General features: G+C 40.7%; 1 protein-coding gene across 9 annotated transcripts in view; it reads left to right on the top strand.

The window, feature by feature from the left end:
* Nucleotides 1-15,950, top strand: part of LOC137383841 (neuron navigator 1-like) — a 719,754-nt gene that overhangs the window by 178,202 nt on the left and 525,602 nt on the right. For all 9 annotated transcript variants that reach the window (XM_068057140.1, XM_068057137.1, XM_068057136.1 and 6 more), the window contains one exon: nucleotides 2,010-2,149. In XM_068057140.1, coding sequence (XP_067913241.1) covers nucleotides 2,010-2,149 — 140 coding nt within the window. The remainder of the gene's footprint in view (nucleotides 1-2,009; nucleotides 2,150-15,950) is intronic.

Below are 15,950 nucleotides of genomic sequence, written 5' to 3'. Positions count from 1 at the left end.
GCTCCACAAACCACTGACCACCTCCAGGCGCTTACCATTCTCTCCCGAGACAAGGAGGCCAAAGAAGAAGAGGACTGATAAATCCTACTCATGATTAAAACAGTTGATTAGTTAAAATAAACCTTACTCAAAAAATACTCACCAGCTACTCACTTGTTATTTATTGTTTATACTTAATTTTTGCTCGTTTTTAGTCTGCCAGTTGTTGAGACACTATAACCCACCTATTTACTGATATTCCCTAACACTAGTGTACTAACCCAGCTACTTTTTCACACACCCTAATAGCAGCTACTCACCAACCAATCACCTTGCAGCTTTCCTGTGATGTCACTGTTCACTTGTTTTTTTCAAACTCAGGCCCTCCTGGACTCCTCTCCACTGCTCTCCTGAAAGGTAAGTGCTGTAGGCCACAATTCTCGGACTGTATTTAACTACTCCCCGCTCCATGTTCCTACCGCAGGTCCGCTCCTCTCCTGAAAGTAAGTGCTGTCGGCCACAATTCTCGGACTGTATTTAACTGCTCCCCGCTCCATGTTCCACCCGCAGGTCCGCTCCTCTCCTGAAAGGTAAGTGCTGTAGGCCACAATTCTCGGACTGTATTTAACTGCTCCCCGCTCCATGTTCCTCCCGCAGGTCCGCTCCTCTCCTGGAAGGCAAGTGCTATAGGCCATGATCCTCGGGCTGTATTAAACTGCTCCCCACTTTGTGTTCCTCCCGCTGCTCTCTTGGAAGCCCAAGATCAGCCATGATCGTTTTGAATGGCAGAGCAGGCTTGATGGACCATATGGTCTACGTCGGCCCCTATTTCTTGTGTTCTTGTGTTCCTAAAACATTATCTGTGTCAGTTGGGAGGTGACAAGTGGAAACTAGCCACCCCATTTCCCACTTGCCTGAAACAACTTTAACTGGAACATATATTACACATATACAAACAATTACTGCATGAGCTACATTTAAACACATCTCACTCTGTTGGGCTACACCCACTACTCTCTGAACATGTGTGACACGACATCACTTCGTCTGGTGACCTGCACTTACAACTTCTTAAGGTGGTCCACTCTTAAGGCCGTACCAAAACACTGTTGCATCTTACTGGCTTGAAGCAGATTTAGGTGTCTTGGAAAAAATGGATCGAAGAGGCTGCTGAAGAAAATGAGAGAGAATGTAACATAGGTCTTAGTGATTTGAGGATGCTTGATGGTCGGCGCAGGCGCATTGGGCCAAAGGGCCTGTTTCTGTGCTGTATTACTCTCTGACTCTGTGACTCTATGAGTGATGATAATGAAGGATAATTAGAGGTGAATTCCTGAAAAGGAATTTTTCTTTTACAATTTGCTATAAATTATATCATATATTTGAACCTGGGGCTTCAATAAATAGATAAATGATATTGTAACAAAATTGTAAGCTGTAATTTTTATTTTGATTGGCTAATCATTCCCATATTTATATGCTTTGCTCGAAAGTGATTTAAATAGACAATCTTTAGTAAACTTCTCGTGAAGCAACCAGAAGAGAAAATTGTTGGTTCTGAGTACTAATCTCAGTCCTTGTGTCATTATTTTTGTTGATTTATTTGAGCTACTGTTCAACCATCGGATTAAGACACTGTAGTCAGCAATATGTATGCTCTATTTGTGATTCCGTAATGGATGGCGTGTGGTTAATATTAAAGTTGGGTTGGGCGTTTGCCAATCCCCACCCAACACATACCTACCTTAGTATTTAGTATTAAGCTGGCAGATGAACTAGTAGTCATGAACTGTAACTTTTAATCTGAAATAAAACTGAAGTTCTATAATGCTGCAGACATATCATCCTTCTTTCTAAAGACTGGTGAGGTAATTTCTTTACTTTAGTCTCAGTATGTGGATCAGCATAATTGAACTTTTTTTTCCATTTGTGGTTAAACCCAGATAATCTTGTTGCTCTTGTGCAAAGCTTATTCTCTCTCTTGAATCTGCTTCATATTTATACTCAAGACACTATGTTTTTTCCTTCAGGATTCCTGGCCCCACTACAAGGGCAGCAGCAGCAACCGGCAGCAGTACAAAGTCTCTCACAACTATGAACAGACAAAGTCAAACTATTAGCAGTTTGAACAAGCACAACCCCCCGTCGTGCAAATCTGGGAGTCAGAAAGGTAAGGATTAAATGTGTGCTGATGCATTTTAAAAGTCAGAGAAATTTGAATGGTGGCAAAATAAATTCAATTACTACACCAAGGAACAAAGCTTTAGAAATATTATTTAAGTATTAAGTTGATAGAGCTAGGGTTGCTTAATTTGATAATAGGGTTACTTAAAGGAATGCAGTTTTGTTTTTTGAATAGGGTTTGCATTTCATGTCTTGCTTCAATATGCTATTGAAGATTCAGTAATGTATTATTTGGAATTACTGTATATATTTTACGAATAATTTTATCTTAGATCAGCAATATTATTACAAATATTATGAGGAAAACTGATGTAAAGCAACAGTTTTATATTTCAAAGATAGTCTTATAAAAATCTGAGCATCACAGTAGTGAGATTTATATTTCAGGGTGTGGTGCTTTAACAGGCAAACAAGATGTATTTGTTCAGTTGTTTAAAACTAACATAAAATGGCAAATTGCTGTATTCATCCAGTATGTAGAGTCATAATCATGTTCTAAGTAAAATCTTCAAAAATGTTTAAGCTGTTGTTTCACATTTTTACCAATTTATTTTAACACCATGGAAATACTTAGGTGCTTAACAATAATGTTGAGATTCATTTGGCATTTTGGCGACTATACTTAAAACAGCTAGAAAATGTTAAATACCTGCATGTAAATAGTACAAGAAAATTCTTAACTCTTTTGGCCAAACACACTGGTGCAGTAGTGGGTGCATTTTAACAGCGATGGAAGGAAGAAGCTATGGTTGTATTTTCCATTTACATCACTGTGGAGTGGAGCAAAGCTCATGCATACTCAAATACACATGCTGAGGTCTAGTTACTGGTCTTCAATTATCTATCAAACCTCCTGTGATTGAGAACAGATGACAAGATACCCAGTTCTTTTTGAGCACTGGAAATAGAAATGTCATACAATAACATCAAGGTGGTTTAAACTTTAAAGGGTAAAGTTTGAAAAACTTCCACACTGGTTGCAGTTGTAATGTAGACAGTGCACATTTTCCAAGTGCTGTCCCAAGTGTCAGCAATCATTCTTACAATGTCAGATCAATAGTTCAGCTGTGGGTCACAAAGATCCGAATAGCCTTCTAGTTTAGTGTGTTTATGTATAATGCATCCATATGAATGTTCAACTTTAAATAGTAGTAGGTAATGTACCATATGTATATTTGATCATTTATGTAACAGCCAAACTCTCTCATATAAAATGCCAAGATAAATTGTATAGGGCATTTAAAACAACACTCTGACGTTGGTATGATGTAAAAGTTTTAATCTAGTGGTTGATTAAATCCATTTGTTGATAAATTTGATTTGAATCAGATGTGTAAAATTGTGGCTTTCAGCTGCACGAAAAAACATGGCTCATGGGTTGGGGTTTGATGGACTTTTGTAAGGCAGAGAAGAATATAAATACTTGATCCAAAATAAATGTCTTTTCCCAATGTAAAGGTGGAATTTCATGGAATAGCAGTTATGCTACATTTACACTGTAGCCTCTGAGATTGCATTCAGCTTAACTGAGGATAATCTGGATTGAATAGGATGTCAGAGGATTTATATCTACAGCTGCCTCATTCAGTTCATGTGCTCGCCAGTATTAAATTACCAGCCCAAGGCATGCACTAAAATACTCATTCTGGTTACAAATGCTGATTTCCTGATATTTTCAGTACTCACATGTTCATCACCCAGTCTGTAGTTGAAGTCAAATAACAGGTTTTTGCTTTAAATTATCTGTATAAAAATAATTCTGCAATAGACATATTTAAAGGTTTACTGTAAGTCAGACAGAGAATTGTACCAAATTCAGACTTACAGCTGTAGTGTTAGCAAGTCATTTGTAACTTTTGACAGTAATATAAAAGCAAAATACTGCAGATGCTGGAAATTTGAAATAAAGACAGAAAGTGCTGGAAATACATAGCAGGTCAGGCAGCATCTGTGAAGAGAGAAGCAGAGTTAACATTTCAGGTCTGTGACCTTTCATCAGAACTTTCGACAATGCTGTTAGCATTCAAGGCATTGTAAGTGCCCCCTAAATTATTTTAGTTACGGATAAATATTAAAAGTAACTGCGCAGTTCTCAATGACCAGAATTAACATTGTCAAAACCAAATATGAATAAGCTGCAAATTTCATTAAAAGTAAATAGCTGAAGGGTGGTATCTTGGCAATAAAGTTGTGCAGACAGGGAAAGTGAGCCAACAAGCTTTATCATATGCTTTTGGATATTTGCAATTTTTTATTTGTTCATGGGACGTGAGCATTGCTGGCAAGGCCAGCATTTATTGCCCATCCTTAATGGCCCTTGAGAAGGTGGTAGTGGTGAGCCACCTTCTTGAATCGCTGGACTCCATGTGGTATAGGCACACCCACCGTATTGTTAGGGAGAGAGTTCCAGGATTTTGACTCGGCGACAGTGATGGAACGACATTATAGTTCCAAGTCAGGATGATGTGTGACTTGGAGGGTAACTTGCAAATGGTGTTACTTGCTGTAATTTAAAATAGTTTGTACTTGATTCTGAACATCATGGGGGTAATTTTAACTTTGAGTAAGAATGATTCAGCCCTTTGTTATACATCTTTCCTGATTTACATTGCCATAGAATTCAATGGAAATGAAAATCAGCAAAGATGTATAATGGGCAGCTGAATTAATATCTTCCATTTTACGCTATCACCAACAATCAAAGTGACCCTCAATCCAAAAAAGAGAAGTGCACAAACTCTATCACCATATCTGATTGTATAATTTTGACAAACAGCATTATTTGAGAAACTTCTACAACTGCTGCCACAGATGCGATAAAATATACATGAATAGATCCTAATTTGATTTAAATATATTTTACAAAGTTACATGCTCTTGATGGCAAAAGCCTTTTTTCAAACCTGTACCTAAATCTCAATTGTTACATGAAAAAACTATTGGAATGGAATAATGTCTAGTATAAGCATAACAATGTTCTCACATTAAGACCAGATGTTTGCCATTAACCATTTTCCTTTCAAATAAAAACACCAATTGCAAAGTGCCAAAATAAGTACGGAAACAATTAAACTAAGGGTTTTTTTTCCCAAGGTTTTTGTATACAGGAAAGTCATCAAGGAAGTATTAGAAAACATGTCCTCTGTCGGCAATAAGTTACTTACTATTCTATTCTCCTTTTCTGCTTTTCCTTTTGTTTCTCTTAGTTTTGGTGGTCTTTTTCTTGTTGGCCTTTCTTCTCTAGTAGCACACGAGTCAGAAGGTTGTGGGTTCAAGCACCACTCCAGAGATTAAGCACAAAAATCTAGGTTAACATTCCTGAGCAGAACTGAGGGAATGCTGTATTGTCAGAGGTACCCTTTTTCAGATGAGAAGTCAAACCAAGGCCCTGTCTGTCCCTATGGGTGCACATAAATGATCCCATGGCACTATTTTGAAGAAGTGCAGGGGAGTTATCCCCAGTGTCTTGGCCAATATTTATCCCTCAATCAACATTACTATAACAGATTATCTGGCCATTGTCTCAATGCTGTTTGTAGGACCTTTCTGTACAAAAATTGGCTGTGGAGTTTCCTACGTTACACTGGCTACACAGAAAAAGTACTTTATTGGCTGGAAAGTGCTTTGGGATGTCCTGAAAGGTGCTATATAAATGCAAATCTTTGTTCTCTTCCAATGCAAAATTACAAGGTCAATTTTCCACCCCCCCACAACTATATTAAATTTGTCACCTTTTATTCTCTTGTTGCCAGTTTCTGTCTCTCCTCTCCTTCTTCACAAGATTGCTTTTCGGCTCTGTTCTGAACCACCTCCAGTGCCTTCATTGCTTCCTTGTGTTTGTAACCAGACTGGACAGTGTAGTGTTTTGCCCACTCATTTAATCTATCAATGTCTCTTTTGTAATTGTTATGCTTCCATCTCAACTACTTACCATGCCACCAACCTTTGTGTCAAGCTCTCTATCGTGTTATTTAAGTCACTAATACATTTAGTGAATAGTTGATGCTCCAGTACAAATCTTTGTGGAATACCACTGGTCACTTCCTTCCAATTCAACTACATCCCCATTGTCCCTACTTTGTCTTCCACTCTCTACCAGAACCATAACCAGCTTTAAGTTTAGCCTCTTATGTGGAACTTTATTGAATGCCTTCTGATACAAAGGTAGGTGGAAAGGTAAGCTGTGGGGAGGACACAGAGAGGCTGCAAAGAGATATAGACAGATTAAGTGAGTGGGCAACAAGATGGCAGTTGGAATATAGTATAGGGAAATGTGAAATTATTCACGTTGGTCGCTTGAATAGAAAAGCAGATTTTTTTTTTAAACATGTGAAATTTGTAAGTGTTGATGTTCAGAGAATCTTGGGTGTGCTTGTACAGGAATGCAGGAAGTTAGCATGCTGGTACAGCAAGCAATTAGGAAGGCAAATCGGCCTCTATTGCAAGGAGATTGGAGTATAGGAATAAAGAAGTCTTGCTACAAAAGTACAGGGTTTGGTGAGACCACATCTGGAGTACTGTGTTCAGTTTTGGTCTGCACATTTAAGAAAGGATATATTTGCATTGGAGGCAGTACAGCAAAGGTTCATGAAGGAGAGGCTAAGTAAATTGGGCTTATATTCTCTGGAGTTTAGAACAGTGAGAGATGATCTCATTGAAACATACAGGATCCTGAAATGGCTGGATAGGGCAGACACTGAGATTGTTTCCGCTGGTGGTGGAATCTAAAACACTGGGCACAGTCTCAGGATAAGGGGCCAATCATTTATGACTGAGATGAGGCGAAATTACTTCATTCAAAGGGCTGTGAATCTTTGGAATTCACTGCCCCAGAGAATTGTGGCTGCTCCAACATTGAATACATTTAAGGCTGGGTTAAAGAGACTTTTGATCTCTCAGGGAATCAAGGGATATGGCAAACAAGCAAGAAAGAGCTGAAGTCTAAGTTCAGCCATGATTGTATTGAGTGGCAGAGCAGGCTTGATGAGCTATATGGTCTACTGCTGCTCCTATTTCTTGTGTTCTTTTTTCTGGAATTCCATATAAACTATATTGTTATGAAAACCACACCTGCCAAAGTGAGACATGTTAGTTTCGTCATATTGAACATTAATTTTCAACTGTTACTGGACTGAAAAGAATAGCTTGGTTTAAAAGGACAGTGGCTGGAAACATGACTGCTCATTTTGCATTGTAAAAGACAGTTGGAAAAAATAGCGACAATGGGAACTGCAACTGATTCAGTTAACAAAGATTGGTCTGGGAAACCATGATCCACGTCTTGTCTGTGGAAGAGACAGCACTACACCCCCTGACCAAGAGCTTTGAAATCCACAAACCGCAGAACAGTTGTTCCAAGTAAGCTGGTGCTGCAAGGACCAGGGGACACAGAGTTAATATTTTGGGCAAGAGAGGCGGGGGTGGGGGGATGTGAGGAAGAACTTTTTTACGCAGCAAGTGGTAATAACCTGGAACTTGCTGCCTGTGAGGGTTGTGGAAGTAGAGGCGATGAATGATTTCAAAAGGGTATTCGATGGCATTTGAGGGAAAATAAACTTGCAGAGCTATGGGATAGGACCAGGGAATGGGACTGATTGGATTATTCTACAGAGAGCCAGGATAGACTTGATGGGCTGAATGGCCTCCTCTTGTGCTGTAATGATTCTAACTTTGACTCTGGTTTTTAACTTGCATTTTAGATAAAAAAATCTTTCTTCAGTTATTCAACACATTGAATTTTATGCTATAGGTTCTGCAAGGACAAGAACCAGCTCTTCAAACAATATAGGGGAGGCAGTGGCATAGTGGTCTTGTCACTGGATTAATAACCCAGAGACCCAGGGTATTGCCCTGGGGACATGGGTTTGAATCCCACCACAGCAGAAGGTGGATTTTGAATTCAATTAATAAAAAAAAAATCTGGAATTAAAAAGCTAGTCTAATGATGGCCATGAAACCATTGTCGATTGTTGTAAAAATCCATCTGGTTCACTAATGTCCTTTAGGGAAGGAAATCTGCTATCCTTACCTGGTCTGGCCTACATGTGACTCCAGACCCACAGCAATGTGGTTAACTCTTACATGCCCTCTGAAAATGCCTAGCAAGCCACCCGGTTGTATCTAACTGCTACGAAGTCAATAAAAAGGAATGAAACTGGACGGACCACCCAGCATCGACCAAGGCACCAGAAACGACAATGGCAAACCCAGCCCTGTCGACCCTGCAAAGTCCTCCTTACTAAAGTCTGGGGGCTTGTGCCCAAGTTGGGAGAGCTGTCCCACAGACTAGTCAAGCAACAGCCTGACGTACTCACGGAATCATACCTTACAGACAGTGTCCCAGACACTGCCATCACTATCCCCGGGTATGTCCTGACCCAGTGGCAGGACAGACCCGGAAGAGGTGGTGGCACAGTGGTATACAGTAGGGAGGGAGTTGCCCTGGGGGTCTTCAACATTGACTCCAGACCCCATGAAGTCTCATGGCATCAGGTCAAACATGGGCAAAGAAATCTCCTGCTGATTGCCACCTACCGCCCTCCCTCAGCTGATGAGTCAGTACTCCTCCATGTTGAACAGTGACATTGAACACCACTTGGAGGAAACATTGAAAGTGGCAAGGGCGCAGAATGTACACTAGGTGGTGGACTTCAATGTCCATCACCAAGAGTGGCTTGGTAGCACCATTACTGACCGGGCTGGCTGAGTCCTAAAGGACATAGCTGCTAGACTAAGTCTGCAGCAGGTGGTGGGGGAACTAACAAGAGGGAAAAACATACTTGACCTTGTCTTCACCAATCTGCCTGCCCAGCTGCATCTGTCCATGACAGTATTGGTAAGAGTGATCACCGCACAGTCCTTGTGGAGACGAAGTCCCGCCTTCACATTGAGGATATCGTCCATCGTGTGTGGCACTATCACCGTGCTAAATGGGATAGATTTCGAACAGATCTGGCAATGCAAAACCGGGCATTCATGAGGCGCTGTGGGCCATCAACAGCAGCAGAATTGTACTCAACCACAATCTGTGACCTCATGGCCCGGCATGTCCCCCATTCTACCATTACCATCAAGCCAGGAGACCAACCCTGGTTCAATAAAGACTGCAGGAGGGCATGCCAAGAGCGGCACCAGGCATACCTCGAAATGAGGTGTCAACCTGGTGAAGCTACAATAGAGGCCTTGCATGCCAAACTGCGAAAGCAGAATGCGACAGAGCTAATCGATCCCATATCCAATGGATCAGATCTAAGCTCTGCAGTCCTGCCACATCCAGCCGTGAATGGTGGTGGACAATTCCACAAATATCCCCATCCTCAATGATGGGGGAGCCCAGAACATCAGTGCGAAAGATAAGACAGAAACATTTGTAACAATCTTCAGCCAGAATGCCAAGTTGATGATCCATCTTGGCCTCCTCCTGAAGTCCCCAGCATCACAGATGCCAGTCTTCAGCCAATTCGATTCAGTCCACGTGATATCAAGAAATGACTGAAGGCACTGGATACTGCAAAGGCTGTGGGCCCTGACAATATTCTGGCAATAGTACTGAAGACCTGTACTCCAGAACTTGCCACGCCCCTAGGGAAGCTGTTCCAGTACTGCTACAATACTGGCATCTACACGGCAATGTGGAAAATTGCCCATGTATATCCTGGACACAAAAAGCAGGATAAGTCCAACCCGGCCAATTACCATCCCATCAGTCTACTCTCAATCATCAGTAAAGTGATGGAAGGTGTCATTGACAGTGCCATCAAGCAGCACTTGCTTAGCAATAACCTGCTCACTGATGCTCAGTTTGGGTTCTGCCAGGGCCACTCAACTCTTGACCTCATTACAGCCTTGGTTCAAACATGGACAAAAGAGCTGAACTCCAGAGGTGAGGTGAGAGTGACTGCCCTTGACATCAAGGCAGCATTTGACTGAGTATGGCATCAAGGAGCCCTAGCAAAACTGAAGTCAATGGAAATCGGGGAGAAAACTCTCCACTGTTTGGAGTCATACCTAACGCAAAGGAAGATGATTGTGGTTGTTGGAGGTAAATCATCTGAACTCCATGACATCACTGCAGGAGTTTCTCAGGGTAGTGTCCTAGACCCAACCATCTTCAGCTGCTTCATCAATGACCTTCCTTCAATCATAAGGCCAGAAGTGGGGATGCTCGCTGATGATTGCACAATGTTCAGCACCATTCGTGACTCCTCAGATACTGAAGCAGTCCGTTTAGAAATGCAGCAAGACCTGGACAATATCCAGGCTGGGGCTGATAAGTGGCAAGTAACATTCGCACCACACAAATGCCAGGCAATGACCATCTCTAACAAGAGAGAATCTAACCATCTCCCCTTGACATTCAATGGCATTATCATCGCTGAATCCTTCACTATCAACATCCTAGGGGCTACCATTGACCAGAAACTGAACTGGAGTAGCCATATAAATACTGTGGCTACAAGAGCAGGTTAGAGGCTGGGAATCCTGCGGCGAGTAACTCGCCTCCTGACTCCCCAAAGCCTGTCCACCATCTACAAGGCACAAGTCAGGAGTGTGATGGAATACTCTCCACTTGCCTGGATGGGTGCAGCTCCAACAACACTCAGGAAGCTTGACACCATCCAGGACAAAGCAGCCCGCTTGATTGGCACCCCATTCACAAACATTCACTCCCTCCACCACCGACACACAGTGGCAGCAGTGTGTACCATCTACAAGATGCACTGCAGCAATGCACCAAGGCTCCTTCTATAGCACCTTCCAAACCCGCGACCTCTACCAACTAGAAGGTCAAGGGCAACAAATGCCTGTGAACACCACCACCTGCAAGTTCCCCTCCAAGTCACATACCATTCTGACTTGGAACTCTATCACCATTCCTTCACTGTCGCTGGGTCAAAATCCTGGAACTCCCTTCCTACCAGCACTGTGCGTGTATCTAGCCCACATGGACCGCAGCGGTTCAAGAAGGCAGCTCACCACCACCTTCTCAAGGGCAAGTAGGGATGGACAATAAATGCTGGCCTAGCCAGCAACACCCACATCCTATGAATGAATCAAAAAAAGTCTGTTGAAAGAAGCTGTAATGTTGACATTCCTAAACCTAGCTTGGTGGGATAGCGCACTTAAGGATAGAATCAAATTGAAAGAAAAGGTGTACAATGCTGCCAAAATTAGTGGTAGGCAGAAGGTTGGAAAATGTTATAAACCAGCAGAGAATGACTTAAAATAATAAAGAGGGAGAAATTAGAGTATGAGAGTAAACTAGCAAGAAATATAAAAACAGACAGCAAAAGCTTCTACAAATATATAAAAAGGTGAGAGTAGCCAAAGTAAGCGTTGGTCTCTTAGAGGATGAGATTGGGAAATAAATAATGGGAAACAAGGAAATGGCACAGACTTTGAACAAGTATTTTGTATTTGTCTTCACAGTAGAAGACACTAAAGTATCCCAAGAATAGAAGAAAATCAAGAGGCAAAAGGGAGGGAGGAACTTAAAACAATCACGAGCAGTAGAATAAAAGAACAAGGAGAACTAATGGGACTAAAGGTTGATAAATCCCTGGATCAGATGGCCTGCATCCTAAGGTCTTAAAAGAAGTGGCTGCAGAGATGGTGAATGCATTGGTTGTAATCTTCCAAAATTCCCTAGATTCTGGAAAGGTCCCAATGGTTTGGAAAACCGCAAATGTAACACCTCTTTCAAGAAATGTGGGTGGGGAGGGCAAAAAGCAGAAAACTATAGGCCAGTTACCCTAACATCTGTCATTGGGCAAATGCTAGAATCTGTTATTAAGGAAGTAGTGGCAGGACATTTGGAAAATCATAATGCATTCAGGCACAATCAACGTGGTTTTATGAAAGGGAAATTGTGTTTGACAAATTTAGTAGAAGTCTTTGAGGACATAAAAAGCAGGGTGGATGAAGGGGAACCAGTAGCTGTAGTGTTTTGGATTTCCAAAAGGCATTCAATAAAGTGAAACATAAAAGGTTACTACAGAAGATCAGAGCTCATGTTGTTGGGGGTAATATATTAGGATAGATAGAGGATTGGCTAACTAACAGGAAACACAGTCAGGGTAAATGCTGCATTTTCAGGTTGGCAAACTTTAACTAGTGGAGTGCCACAGGGACCAGTGCTGGGCCCTCAACTAGTTACAGTCTATTTAATGACTTGGATAAAGGGAGTGAGTGTATTGTAGCTAAATGTGCAGGCGATACAAAGATAGGTAGCAAAATAAGTTGTGAAGAGGACACAAAGTGTCTGCAAAGAGATATAGATAGGTTAAGTGAGTGGGCAAAAATTTGGCAGATGGAGTATAATGTGGGGAAATGTGAGTTTGTCCACTTTGGCAGGAAGAATAGAAAAGCAGAATGTTACTTAAATGGAGAGAGACTGCAGAATGCTGCAGCACAGGGGATCAGCATGTCCTTGTACATGAATCACAAAATGTTAGCATGCAGGTACAGCAAGCAATTAGGAAGGCAAATGGAATGTTGGCATGTATTGCAAGTGGGACGGAGTATAAAAGTAGGCAAGTCTTGCTGCAGCTGTACAGGGCATTGGTGAGACCGCACCTAGAGTACTATAGTTTTGTCTTCTTAAGGAGGGATATGTTTGCATTGGAAGAAGTTCAGAGAAGGTTCACTCGGTAGATTCCTGGGATTAAGGTGTTGCCTAAGGACGAAAGATTGAGCAGGTTGGGCCTATACTTCTTGGAGTTTAGAAGAATGAGAGATGATCTTATTGAAACATATAAGATTCTGACGGCGCTTGACAGGGTAGATGCTGAGAGGATGTTTCCCCTAGTGGGGGAATCTGGAACTAAGGGCCACAGTTTCAAAATAAGGGGTCTCCCTTTTAAGACTGAGATGAGGAGGAATTTCTTCTCTCAGAGGGTCATTAGTGTTTGCAATTTTCTCCCCCAGAGAGCAGTGGGGGCTGGATCATTTGAATATATTCAAGGCTGAGGCAGACAGATTTCGACCCACAAGGGAGGCGAGGGTTGTGGGCGGCAGGCAGGAAAGTGGAATTAAGGCCATCAGATCAGCCATGATGTTATTGAATGGCAGAGCAGGCTCGATGGGCTGAATGGTCTACTCCTGCCTCTATTTCTTATATTCTTGTGACACTTTGGGGTGGGGGAGAGTGAAATTTGTCTTTACCACTTGTGTGAAAAATACTCATAGTGAGTTGAAAATCCCTTTTACTCCGTGCCAATTTTCTTTTCCATTGAAGTCTCTATAATTTATAGGCGACCACTTAGTTGGGTTAACAAAGTCTCTCTTGTCATTATTATAAAATGCAGCTTTGTGCTCTAAATTATCATGTATGAGTTTATAGGTTGAGCTTAAGTATATTTGTAAACGGATTAAGGTGTTCATGAGGAATCATTTTTACTTATTTTTGTCCACAGTTAGTACTGAATGAATTGTGATCCTGCCTTACTATCAGATGTAGGCCAATGAAAAAGACAAGAATGTTATAGTCTACCTCTGAATTCTGATCCAGCAATTTACCAGTCTGTTGTTTACTATTTTTTGGATTGGATGAAACCAGAAACTGTAATTTCTGTCATTCTTTGTGTTAAAATTATAAACTAGATTTCATTTTAACCTTTCAAGTGTTGAGTCTGTTTTATCATTTAAAGTGGGAGCGATGTTTATCATATATTTTCTCCCTACCAGAAAGAGCTCTCTATCCTGTCTTTCCCCTCTCTCCCTCCTCACCTATTCTTACAACAAAAGATGTCCAGACTGCAGTATAAGGACCTGAAAGGGTTAATGCTGGAGCTCGTGAGAGCAACCCCTCCCACTGTAGTGATGTTGATGTAATAGTCACATGGAAATGGGCTTTGGAAGACGAGAGTAGCAGCACAAAGGATGCTCGCTAGAGAGGCTTGAGGAGAGTGTAAATAGAGATGTGTAAATAATTAGTTGACCTTATCCAAACTATGAGACTTTATCAATAATGCCCTGCTTAGGCGACAACAACAATACACAACTCAGACAAATGCATTATACGTGCCTTAAGTGTCTCCCATTTAACTGGAGAAAGATGGAACTGGGATGATATAGATTACTAGAATGTTTCAGGAGAAAGGTCAAATTGAATTTGGCTATTTTATGGTTTTAAGAATACTTAAAGCTAGATCAATTTAGCTTCCATTGGCCAAATTGCAAATGTGCATATTTTCATTGTGACTTTCCTCATAATTTTAGCCACAATATTTAGTTTTTCAGCTCATGTGCAGTAAATATTTAAGCAATCTATAATTTGTCCCAAGACCATATTTGCAAACATTAGATCATTCCGTTTTCAGCTAAAGATGCTTGAGATGTCTAGTTTATGAAACAGTAGTCTGAAGCATTCATAAAATCTGCAGGAACTAAATTCTCAAAATTAGCTTGTGCTACCTTAATGATGGGTTTGTGGTCTATATACAAGCATGCAAGAGAAAAGGCGACCATCCCGTAACACAAAAAAGGCTGGTATTCCTTCATGCTGGAGATAGTCTTCAGGAAATAGGTAAATACATATGTTTAAATTTCTATTCCAGCAGTTTTTTTGATTTGAAATCCTCATTCTTTTGTTATGTGCAAATAAGATTGTTTATTTCAGATGTTTCATTTGCAGTTTTGTTTTTTAGTCTTCTGTTAGGGGGAGAATAGCTTTTTAGGGAATTGGAAATGTAAGCCCGCCCCTTCCAGTGTTACAATAGTAACATTTTGAGGAGATAATGTTGGTTGGAAATCTGAAATTTCATGGGTGTTTCAGGTGTATCATCAATTAGTGCCATGGGTATAATATCAGTTTGCATTGGTGAAAAAACACAGAGGGCAAACTTGAGGCCTATGGTATACTACTATACTATAATTTATGCATTTTAATTAGACAGTACCTAATTGTGTGAACCAATTTTGTGGTATGCGTGAACAGTCTTCAGGAATCCAGGACATACTTTAAAGTATAAAACTGTGATACTACATGTAGAGCAACAAAGGAAAACCATATAACTTTATTTTGGAAGTCACCCTTAAACTATCTACTGTTGCACCTATTTTCCATTTTATGTTGGTTATTTTTTCTATTAATTTTGTGAAACAGTATTTGGAGATAACAGTCCAGATTGTCCAGATGGTAAAAGTCATGAAGGGTTATTTCAGTATAGAAAGGTCACACAGCCAAAGAGGATTCTGTGTGCTAGAACTGCTGTACATTCTGAAAATTAAATAAACCAGTGGTTTGATTCCTCTGCTGGATTACTGATGTTGCTTTATTCTGCTATCTGAGGACGACAGATATGCTTTGAAGAGCTGACCTATATTTTTCCATAGCCATCAGCAAATGAGTATGCACTGTTATCTTTCTGCAATGCAGTGTATTGCCAGATTTGGCAATAGTACAGAACCAGAATCTTTTTCAGGATTATTACTCCTCTCTTGTATGTGTGAACGATGCTTCTGGTTAATCCATATGTTTCTGCATATTTATAATTGAACATCATTTTTGTTGGTTTGAAATGCCAGATATAATTGGAATTTATAAACCTGTATTACCCCATTTCTCTCCCACATAGAACATTAAGTAGTTGTCCATATTTTGCTGTTTCTTTACTTCATTTCTGAGCACTATTCTTAATTCTTGGGTTTTCAGCAGGTATAGGGAAATTGTTGTTTGTCTTGGTTACCCAGCTGTCGCAAGTTTTCACTCACTCATGTCACCTAACACTTAAATTGTTAAAATAATGCTACTCAAACATCAGAGCTAGCTTTCCAAGAGATATTAA

This window comes from Heterodontus francisci, chromosome 25, assembly GCF_036365525.1.
Source record: "Heterodontus francisci isolate sHetFra1 chromosome 25, sHetFra1.hap1, whole genome shotgun sequence".
In the NCBI taxonomy this organism is placed as follows: Eukaryota; Metazoa; Chordata; class Chondrichthyes; order Heterodontiformes; family Heterodontidae; genus Heterodontus; species Heterodontus francisci.
The sequence above is the reverse complement of the archived record's forward strand: the minus strand, read 5'-3'. Positions and strand labels throughout refer to the sequence as shown.